The sequence below is a fragment of the Acomys minous genome (genome assembly GCF_964271855.1).
Source record: "Acomys minous genome assembly, contig: SUPER_14_unloc_1, whole genome shotgun sequence".
NCBI classification, from domain to species: Eukaryota; Metazoa; Chordata; class Mammalia; order Rodentia; family Muridae; genus Acomys; species Acomys minous.
This window is the reverse complement of record NW_028182185.1, coordinates 289,146-300,387: the sequence shown is the minus strand read 5'-3', so window position 1 is coordinate 300,387 and position 11,242 is coordinate 289,146. Positions and strand designations below refer to the sequence as shown.

General features: G+C 48.5%; 1 protein-coding gene across 1 annotated transcript; it reads right to left on the bottom strand.

The window, feature by feature from the left end:
• Positions 1-9: 9 nt before the first annotated feature.
• Positions 10-11,242, bottom strand: LOC311583964 (rho GTPase-activating protein 10-like). The gene is made up of 2 exons (XM_084803384.1): positions 10,868-11,242; positions 10-262 (listed from the first exon to the last, which is right to left on the bottom strand). The coding sequence occupies exons 1-2, from the start codon at positions 11,019-11,021 to the stop codon at positions 192-194; spliced, it is 225 nt and encodes a 74-aa protein (XP_084659510.1). The 5' UTR covers positions 11,022-11,242; the 3' UTR covers positions 10-191.

Here is an 11,242-nt window from a genome sequence, read left to right as displayed (position 1 = left end):
GGCCATGGGTCTATCAGCCGTGAGGGGATGCGGCTCCCGGCAGCCATTTCCAGCAGCCTGAGGGTCGTCTCTAGTCATGCAGTGACCCTGACTCATGACTTCAACATGGAAAAAAATTGCAGGCCCGTGGAGAGGTTACGAAGCAGAGGCGGGACTCAGTAGAACTACTGTAATGTGCCGCCCGCCAAGCCTTAAGACGTGACTCGGGGACAGAAGGTTGGCAAGGGTGTGGGCTTCTCCAAGAGAACTGCAGAAAACGAGACTGCAGAAAGGTGGGGAACAGAAAACGAGGGGGAGGAGGCACGGATAAGCAATTTATTAACTCTCTCAATACTAGCCATTTACGTGTGCCACTCTGGTGACTCTCAGGTTACATCTCAAAAAGGTGCAGAGGAACCCTTTCTCCCTTCTTTTTTTTTTTTTTTCCCTTAAGATAAATTATATATAAGTGAGATAAACTAGGTATGTCGTGACGCAGGAGGCACTGAGGCCGTACAGGGGCTCCAGGTTCACAGCTAAGAAGGGAGACAGACCCTCTATCTTGTGCTACGTGCAATTCTTGCTTTGCTGCAGGCAAGAGACTTGAGCTGGGCTCCAGGTGAGGGGCTCCTTTTCCTTCTCCTGTCTCCGTCATCTTCCTGGCTCTCTACTTGGCTTCTGTTTGTACTCGCCTCCCACTCACGCACCTCCCACCTGAGCGACTCACCCTCACACGCCTTCCACCTAAGCTAAAGTTTTTCATGTACAAGGTGTTTAGAAACACAACTAACAGGGGCTGGAGAGATGGCTCAGAGGTTAAGGGCACTGACTGCTCTTCCAGAGGTCCTGAGTTCAATTCCCAGCACCCACATGGTGGCTCACAAGCATCTATAATGTGATCTGATGATCTCTTCTGGCCTGCAGGTGTACATGGAGGCAGAGCACTGTATACATAATAAGTAAATAAATAAATATAGAAAAAAAAGAAACACAACTATCATTTTGCCTTTACATTCTAATGCTCAAAGTCCAAGTTCAATTTTTAAAAAAAGTTCTCAAGGTTTTTTATTGTTGGTTCAGACCAGTCAGTCATTTCTCAAGTCATGAAATGTACACTGGTTTTCTCTGCTTATAGCACTGGGCTAATAACTCAAAATATGGAAAACACAATTTAGTCCTAGAGCTGTGCCTAAGTAGTACAGCACTAGCCCTGCGCACACACACAGGCCCAGGGTCTGAGCCTGACCGCCTCAAAAGTCTTAAGAACTCCATGGATTCATTAGTTACAGATCATTTGCAAAGGTAGTGTTTGCAATTTCTCACACTAAGGCTTTTGTAATGAACGTTCTCTACAGGTAAAGGCCTGGGGCTGGGATACATAAATATAAAGCAGATACAGGATGCAAAAACAGTAAAACTGTATGAATGTTGTTCATTGTTCAAAAATACAACAAAACTATCAGTAAGCTAAATCTCCCAAATGGAATCTACGTATAAGACCATCACGCAAGTATGACGGAATTGCGGTATTAAACTACTAAAGGTCTAGCGGCCAGCATAGTGTGTCGACCTTTGATCAGGAGGCAGAGGCAGGAGGACCTCTGTGAGTTCAAGGACAACTTCCTCTACAAAGAACGCTTCAGGCCATCCACAGCTGCATGGAGAGTCCCCGTCTGGGGTTTCTCTACGTTATCTTGGCCATCCTGGACTGCTTTGTAGACCAGGCTAGCCTCAAACTCACAGCGATCCAACTGCCTCTGCCTCCCAAGTGCTGGGATTAAAGGCATGCACCACCACGCCTGGCTAGTTTCTGCTTTTCAGGGAGATAAATACCAGCTGGTATTTATTTATTTTATCTTTTTTTTTTTCCCAGAGCCGAGGACCAAACCCAGGGCCTTGAGCTTGCTAGTCAAATGCTCTACCACTGAGCTAAATCCCCAACCCCTATTTATATATTCGTCTGTTTATTTATTTATTTTTGAAGCTGGAAGACAAATATATGGTGGCAATTATAAAGTTCTTTGTCTTTTTATACTTCGGGAACATTTTGAACTTTTATTTCCAGTGCTGGGGATTAAACCCTGGACCTCACGCACACCAGGTAGCACTTTGCCAAAAAGCCATGTCCTTGGGTCTATTTTGAAATTTTGAAGTTAAAAAAAAAAAAGTGTTAAAATTTTCTCAACTAAAAGGTAAAATAAGAAACAGGAGGATCTGGCTATGGTTGTGCAAGGCTTTAGTCCCAGCACTTGGAAGACAGAGGCAAGCAGATCTCTGTGGATTCGAGGTCAGCCTGGTCTACAGAATGAGCTCCAGCACAGCCAAGGCTAGATAATAGAAATTCTGTCTAAAAAGAAGATATTCCTGTCTCAAAAAAAAAAATAAAAAATAAAAAATAAAAAAAAGAGGAAGGAACAAAAAGGGGAAAGATGCAAATAAAGAGAAGAAAAAAGAATTTTGAGTGGAAGTCTGTGCTTTGCAATGGATCTTGAACCAAAATAATTTCTGAATATCTACACTTATAAACTGTCAATTTTATTTACAACAATGACCACAATGGTCACAATTTGAAATTTACATCGTCACTGTACTGAGCTAATAAGGATATTCTATAGATTATTAAATGTGCACTTTCAGATAACCAGGGTTTATCACTGTAACATTCCCTGCTAAAGACCACAGTTACACACGAGTTACATCCCCTTATTTTGGGATGCCTTGTTAATTGTGGTCTGGGCTGGGGAAATCAGACAAAGCCACGGCTACATCCCACCTCCACGCAACTGTCATTTGGATATGCAGCTAAACCTCTCTAAACTGTTTCCTAGCCTCTAAGTCATGACAACACAGCACAAGTGTTAATATATAATAGTCATGAGTTAGCATCAAGTACAGCAGATAGTCAATAAGTAACCATTAGCTATTACCATGCACATTTAAATAAGAAATGTTTGGATTTTTTAGATTTTCTTTTGTTTTAATGTATGAGTGTGTCTTTGTGTGTATATGTGTGCCGTGTGCATGCCTGGTGTGCACATAGATCAAAAGACGATGTTAGATCCCTTGGAACTGAGGTTTCAGATGGTTGTGAGCCACCATGTGGGCGCTGGGAACCTAGCCTGCGTCCTCTGCAAAAAGTCACATGTGTTCTACTGAGCCCAAGGAAAAGTTTTTTAAGTGTACATTTAAATAAACCTTGTCGGGACTGGAGAGATGGCTCAGAGGTTAGGAGCACTGACTGCTCTTCCAAAGGTCATGAGTTCAAATCCCAGCAACCATATGTTGGCTCACAACCATCTATAATGAGATCTGTATACATAATAAATAAATCTTTAAAAATAAATAAATAAATAAAAATAAACCTTGTCCCCGAGGTTTCATTTGTAAAGGAATCAAGTAAGACATTCAAGACACTTTTACTCAGAATAATCCGGGCAGTTCAACACTCCTCCTCCAAAATTGAAACAAAAGCCAACTTAGCAATTTTCCTTTAAAAAACAACAACAAAAAAAAGCTTTTAGAAAATCAAAGGCGAAGTTGAAGGACACTGAATGCCAGAAGACACAGTCTTCACATTTAAATTTCTAACAAGAGACTTCGGACATGACAAAAGACACTGTTACCTTAAAGTGTGGTCAGATGTAAAGTTGATGAATCTATACAAGGTCACATCCGCACTCATTCAAACCTTGATTTACAGTAAGAGCACACACCTGGTGCAGGCCAGGCTTGCCCAACAGCTCCCAGGACAAGCTCTCTCCCAGAAGTCTCCAGCTCTCTCTCCTCTGTGAAATTCCTTTAGCAAAGACAAATACTGCCACTAATGGGCTATGGTCTTCCAGCATGAGAGAGAATGACTTAATGTCCCCAAGCACAGCCCAGTGATGTGAAGTATCTAATGTTCTGGTCACTGGTGTCACCATCTCAACCTTCAGCAGCTGGGGACAGCCCTATCTGGCTGCTGGCACCTCGGCTGGGCACGGTCCATTCGGGGTCTAACCACAGCCTTTGTGACATCTCCGACTTGACACTCACATCACTGTGAATCGGGTTCCCACAAGGCATCAGTGAGCTTTACTTATTTTATTTCTAGAACGTTCCAGCATTGTCAGAATGTGGTTCCTTCCAGAGTCTGACAGTTCTATGTTCTTGCTAAGCAGTAACAGTGATTTAGGCAAACACATTGTTTAGGAGTAGTGAGTACCAAAAAGTTAGCTAAGTGCTCCTCTTTACCCGAAGAAAAAGGCCCTATAGATGATATAACCTGGTTTTTATCTTCGAGTTTATTCTGAACACTTCTGCATGTGTCAACCCAGCCCCTGTAGTAACCTAATGAAACACGTTCACAACTATACTGAGCTGGACCCGGGCCCGCTGTTACCAGGTGGCTTCATTTGGACCGGGACTGACAGGCCACACTGTCTGTGTTTGATTCTTTCAGCCGGTTCTGGTTACTTTTGTTTTGTTTTGAGACAGGGTAACCCCAGCTGTCCTGGAACTCTCTAAGAAGGCCAGGCTGGCCTCAAACTCAAGGGTCACCTGAGTCAATCTTGCCTCCTGAGCGCTGGGAAGAAAAGCACAGCAGCACCAACACCTGGCTCAACAGCTGCTTTAAAGAATAAACACCAAGGGGGCTGGAGAGATGGGCCAGTTGTTAAGAGCATTGCCTGCTCTTCTAAAGGACCCGGGTTCAATTCCCAGCACCCACATGGCAGCTCACAACTGTCTGTAACTCCAAGATCTGATACCCTCACACCAGCACACATAAATTTAAAAAAATAAAATAAAGAAAAAAAAAGAATAAACACCAAAAAGCAAAGCAAGGTCCTCCCTCCCTCCCTCCCTCCCTGCCATGGTCATCAGAGGAAAGCCTGTGAGGAGCCAGCACTCACAAGGCTGGGGGAAAGGTCATAGCCTAGAGGCCAGCCAGGCTGCTCACCTTGACTGCGTCTCAAATAAACAAGCAAAGGTAAAGAAGCCCCAGGGAATGGGACTGATGAGTGGACGGTTCACAAAAGCACAAGGACATCAGCTCACCGAACAGCCCACACTCCTAGGGAGCAACACCCTGCCACTGGTGGACCCACTCTAAAAGGAATCAAAGACCACCTGTGATGAGAACAGCCTTCCTAGCCAGTCTGCCCTTCTCCCAGCTCAAACCCCATCCTAATTATTTTCCCAGCCACCCTACTTTCCTACAATGGACCAGGCTGCTGAAATAGACTCCAAGGGCAGGGCAAGCTGAAGGCTTATCCCAGGCGAGGCCCTGACCACAGTGCGAAATGGGGGTGGGGTGGGGGGGTCCTTGGTGAGTTCTTCCTTCAGGACAAAAACCATGCATGAACATTTTTCTATTCAGGGAAAAGTTAAACTTTTTTTTCTTTTCTTTCTTTCTTTTCTTTTTCGAGACAAGGGTTTCTCTGTGTAGCCTCGGCTATCCTGGACTGGCTTTGTAGACCAGCCTAGCCTGCAACTCACAGTGATCCACTTGCCTCTGCCTCCCGAGGGCTGGGATTAAAGGCGTGCATAACGACGCCTGGCATAACTTGTAATTTTATGAGCTTTTCAAATACTTTACTTCTATACTGCTCTCATTTCCACTTAGTAGCCGCATTAGCACAAATCTACAAAACCAATCCCGACAAAACAAACAGGAGAACACCAACACAAACTGTCCTACTAGGATTTAACAAATATTCAGATGTGGCCTCAGGCCTAAAACAATCCATGGCCCACACTGACTGCACCATGAACGCAGATGTAATTAGTTCAGTACTCTCAGATGGGTTCCACTCATGGTCCAAAGTGGCTTTTTGGTCCTCTTGACAAAAGGCAACCTCCTACCCGCCACCCCCACCCGAGCAGGCTTCCTGTCAGTCACCTGCACCAGAATTGGAATCCCCACCCTTTTATGTGTCTCACATTGGCCTAAAACCTGCTGTGTAGCAGGGAATGACCAGGAACTTTTGATCCACCTACCTATATCTTTTAAGTGCTGGGATTACGGCCTATGCCACTAAGCTTGACTCACTGGTGTTGGGGACAAAACCTCACTCTACGGACTAAACTACATCCCCAGCCCTTGGAATGCTCAACAATAAGACAACTTGCCAGACCAAGAGAATGGATGGCGCTCCTCAGCCTGCTCTCGGTTTCCACAAGCCCGGCCTCTCCTGCCTATGTCCTAGGGCCGGGACTGAGCCAGAAGCAAGTGACATCAACCAAAACCATCCCCTAAGTTCCTATGTCTGAGTCACCTGGACAAAATCGGGACCAGTGGAGGGGAAAGTGTCTCCTGGGTCAGTGGGAGCCTCTGCACAAGCACCTCACGGGCTCCAGCACCTTCCACGCCACTTCAGTCAGCCTCCTGCGATCCACTGACACTCACGTGCACACAGAGAGCTGACTGTCTTTCCAATCTCTCAAATCTCAGCATAACATGTACGGGCAACATAAGAGATTTCCCCAACCCAGCACACAGAAAGAAAGATGCCAGCCCAGGCAGACCCGTTGTACACAGTGGGGGTGGGCAGCTCACACTGAACCAGACCATCCGAGCTTGCTGCGGAGCACCTCACCAATGCCTTGGGGCTGCTGGCTGATGCTGTTCTCCCTACAGGCCAGGCACTCTCCATTAAACACACAGGAACGTAAGTGTTACAAGCACCTAAAACCAGGCACTGCCTGGAAAGCTCACGGTCCTTTACAGTGCTCTGAAAGAGGACACTGGTCACGCTACACGAGGGGAGGAATGACAAAAGCAAGAACTAAAAAGCCATTGGAACAAAGAGTCCATTGAAGTGAGTGGATGATCTCCTGATCTCCCACATAAGTCACTGACTCTCTGGAGCTCCTCCAGCCCACCCCCCATGCTGTGTCCAAGTCTCTCCCCCACCACACACACACACACACACACACACACACACACACACACCACATGCCCCTACTCTAACCATCTCTCCCCTTATGCAGCGCTTCTGTCAAAGGCCTGTGGCTTTCCGGGGGGAGCACTCCCATCCCCACCTGTGGCTTTCTGGGAGGAGCACTCCCATCCCCACCTGTGGCTTTCCAGGGGAGCACTCCCATCCCCACCTGTGGCTTTCCGGGGGGAGCACTCCCATCCCCACCTATGGCTTTCCAGGGGAGCACTCTTATCCCCACCTGTGGCTTTCCAGGGGAGCACTCCCATCCTCACCTGTGGCTTACGGGGGGGTGGGGTGGGGAGCACTCCCATCCCCATCTGTGGCTTTCCAGGGGAGCACTCCCATCCCCACCTTGGCTTTCCGGGGGGAGCACTCCCATCCCCACCTTGATCTGCAATCAGACGCTGACCTTCTCATTCCTGTCAGTCAAACTGGCCACCTCATTCTTCCCCCACTGCAGATGTTTCGGTTTCTTCTCAGCTGTTTCCAATCCGACATGGTTCTCTTCCTTATATAAAACACCGATGAGTTCTAACACTTCTAGCAGTCTTTCCCCTGCTGTGCCCTGCCACAAACTTGTTCTGGGAACAAACGTCAGGGTATTTACTGCCACTTATTCTTTTTACTCCCTTCAGCTTCTTTTTTTTTTTAACTTATGCGTATGTGTCTGGGGGGAGGGGGAATGTACGTGCAGGCAAATCCAGGTGCCACAGAGGCCAGAGGTGTCAGATCCCCTAGGAGCTGGAGTTACAGGTGCTTGCGAGCCATCTGATAGAGGTGCTAGGAACTGAAGTCTGGTCCTCTGGAAGGGCAGTGTGTGCTGCTCTTACCTGCTGACCCAGCTCTCCAGGCCTTCCACGGTTTAGCTTTTTAAGATAGGGTCTCACTTTGTAACCCAAAGTGAGCTCAAATTTGCAATCCTCCTGCATCAGCCTCCAGACCACTAGGATGGCAGCAGGGCACTGCCACTTGTCTTATTTCGTATCCTTTATTTGAATAACTCAGCAGAGTACAAATAATGCAAAAATGTCCCTCAGACTGGAGTGAATTCGCTGCAGAAAGTACAAGCAAGGCCAGGACTTCTCTGGGGTGCCCACACAGCATTAAACTACAGTATTACTTCCTGTTGCAGCCATGGAAGAGAACTCACCAAGAAGCCTTTGGGCCTCCAACTTCCTGGAACATTTATAGAAGGATTCAAAAATGGTTCGAGGGGCTGGAGAGATGGCTCAGTGGTTAAGAGCACTGTCTGCTCTTCCAGAGGTTCCGAGTTCAATTCCCAGCAACTACATTATGGTTCACAACCATCTATAATATGACCTAAGGTACACTGTATACATAATTAATAAATAAACAAATGAATCTTGAAAAAATGGTTCGAGATACTCAAAAGTCAAGACAAGATGTCTTCTTGCAAGACAATGAAGAACAGAAATCATTTAAACACAAATTCCAAAGAAAAGCACAAAAGGCCTTGTTCTGCAAACCGATATATAGAACAGAAAGAAACTGAGGCAAACTGGCAGTCTTGACCAGCTCAATGACTGCTCTGCAGACCCTTCCTTCCCCTTAATAGTCTTCCTTGCATCCCTAGAATCCAAAGTTACGGAAAGACAACTGGTTACCTGACCTCATCGGCATGTTTCCAAATGCTAGGGAACTTGACTGATGCTGCCAAGTGGTGCAGTGCGGGAGGCGGGGCAAGAGCTGCATGACCCACCCAACCCAGCCAGACCCCATAGAGAGAAGCCCAAACCAGGTGTCCTTACTTATGCTCTGCCCTCTTAATCTCTGCTAAGAACGAGAGGACCACTTTCATGGGCCAAGTGGGAAAAGGCCAGGGTCCTTCCAACTTGCCAAAAAGAGCATCCTCTAAAGCTTTTATTGTGGGAAAGAACCTAAGGTTATGGATGAGGATAAAAAGACACTACTGTCTAGCTGCCCTCTTAAAGACAATGATCATCCATTTTGTTTCTCACCTTTGACCCCAAGCACAAGGATTAAGACAGCAAGCCACAATTTCCAGAGGGTCTCCCTTCTGAGGAGGCAAGCTAATACACATACACACACACATACACACACACACACACACACACACACACACACACACACACACACTGGCTGCCTCAGGAACATGAGGCATGCTTCCTGCCAGCGGAGCAGCTTACAGTCACAGAAATAGCTTCCTACCCATGGCCAAACTGACTCTGCCATCTGCCCCTCTCCTCGTGTCCCTACTAGCCAACAAACCAAGCTGGATAGAGATGACCAAACCCTGAACCCCAGAGCCCACATAAACACAGAAAGGGAGATTCAGCTCCACAGACCTAACCTCTGACCTCTGACCTCACACGTGCACAATGGTACAGGAGCACACAAACACCTTTTTGAAAAGGTACACGTATGTCCCCATGTAGTGATGCTACTTAACAGTGGGCCACAGAAACCGGAACACGAAGACGTCACAGGCCATTGGTGTTCCCCACCCCTCTCACTGTCTGTGGTCATTGCTCCTTGTTTACAGACTTTCCTCCCGTGTCCCGCCTAGCACGGAAAAACTCAAAGGCAAAGGCCTGCACGGCCACCCGGCACATGACCCATTCATCCCAAAGGGCTTCCCAAGCCAGCTCCGCAACACTAAGAGGTCACAGACCCAAAGGTGCCTTGGAGAAGGTCCAGGGAAGTTGAGTGACTTGCTTCCCAAATTACAGGGATGGCTCCACTAAATTCTTCCCATTAAAAAACATTTCAACTCATTCATTAAGTGCATATTAACTGGGCCAGGCACTTGACCGGGTGGATGGAAGGAAGCCTCAGTACGTTTTCATCTTCCTAGATGCAAAAACGGTGTGGTGAGAGTGTACGTGTCTACAAGCACACGGAATAAATTCCCGAGGATGGCGGCGACTACTGAACCAGGAAACCTAAGCACCATCTACCCAAGGGGCTGGGGAGTAGTACCCCTGGGGCTTGGCTCCTGCCCGCTCAGGTGTTTTAAGGGGAAACAGGGTGCTCACAGTGACTCAAGAAAGGGACTTGGGGTTCCAGCGTGGCCTGGATGCCAGTGCCTGGCCCTGGAAAACTAATTTCTCCCCGTCTGTGGAGCATTACAACTGTTTCTGCACCGGCCTCTACTCCTAGACTCATTAGGACTCCAAAACACTGCTCTTTCTGTTGCTGTCTTCAGAGGTGGCTTGTTGGGTTGTTGGATTGTTTGTTTGTTTGCTTGCTTGCTTGCTTGTCTGTTTGAATACTGGACTGTGGTGGAAGGCATCAAGCCTGAAGAGAGTGGAATTTCCTACTTACTCACAGGCACTGCCGGCTAGAAGCAGGGGGCGGTCTGCCCACTGACCCTTTCAATCCCCAATCTTTGAACTCGCTTCAGCACAGTACAGAAGGAATGTGCACAAGGCAGCACAAAGCCAAGTAGACTTTCTGGTTTAGCACATGAGGGACTCAGGTCGGGACAGTCGCACGGGGTAGAAAAAGGATATCTAAGAGTTAAGTGTAACTTCAGGAACTTTTGAAGAACTCAGTTACAAGCAGGGTCTCCCAAGAATCTCCTAGAAAGTTCCTTGGAAAGGTTACAAGACAAAACTGTCTTAGCTGATTGATGTCTCGGATTTGCCGGAGGCTGGGGGCAACGTTAGGGCGCACTAAAGCCTGACTCTGGCCGAGTCTCCTCTGGGTCCTGCCGGCGCCTAGGCGTGCTCCGCCCGGCCAGGCGGGAGCCCCGGGGCAGCTCCCACGCACCGCTCCTGGCTCCCGCGCCACCGAGGGGCCGGGGCGGGAAGGAGGACGCGCCCGAAGCGCCTAAGGAGAGGAATGTCCTGGAGCTTCTCCCCCTAAGGAATCTCCAATTACTCCGGTCTAGGGGCACAGAGCCATCCCACACGGGCCGGGAAGACGCTCCTCCCCGCCTCCCCCGCCACGCCGCAGCCCGAACGCGAGAGGGCCCCGCTTACTTTTGGTGGCAGCGATAAGGTTCTTGCCGTCCTTGATGAGCTCTTTGATGAACTTGTTGGTCCTCTCGAGCTCCGCTTCGTGCGCGCGGATCCTCTCCCGGAACCACGGGCTGTCGAGGTAGCAGTCGCTGAACTCCAGGGGCTGCAGCCCCATGACTGCGGCGGAGCGCACGGGCGCAGGCCGAGCTTGGGCTCCGAGGCGGCGGCAAGGTGCGGGGCTCCGAGGAGGCGGCGGCGGACTGGCGGGCGGCTAGCTGGGCTGAGCGCGCGGCGACAGCAGTTCGCTCATGTCCCGCCGAGCCCAGCGAGCCAGGCGACTGCACCGCGGCGCGGATCCCCAATCCCGGCAGCCCCCAGCAGCTGCAGAGAACCGCC

What these genes read in the sequence shown, in the direction of transcription:
- LOC311583964 (XM_084803384.1), bottom strand. Translation starts at nt 11,021, where the DNA reads ATGGGGCTGCAGCCCCTGGAGTTCAGCGACTGCTACCTCGACAGCCCG. An exon ending in CCTTATCGCTGCCACCAAAA is followed by an intron (nt 263 to 10,867) that starts GTAAGCGGGGCC and finishes ACCTTTCTGCAG; the next exon opens with TCTCGTTTTCTGCAGTTCTC.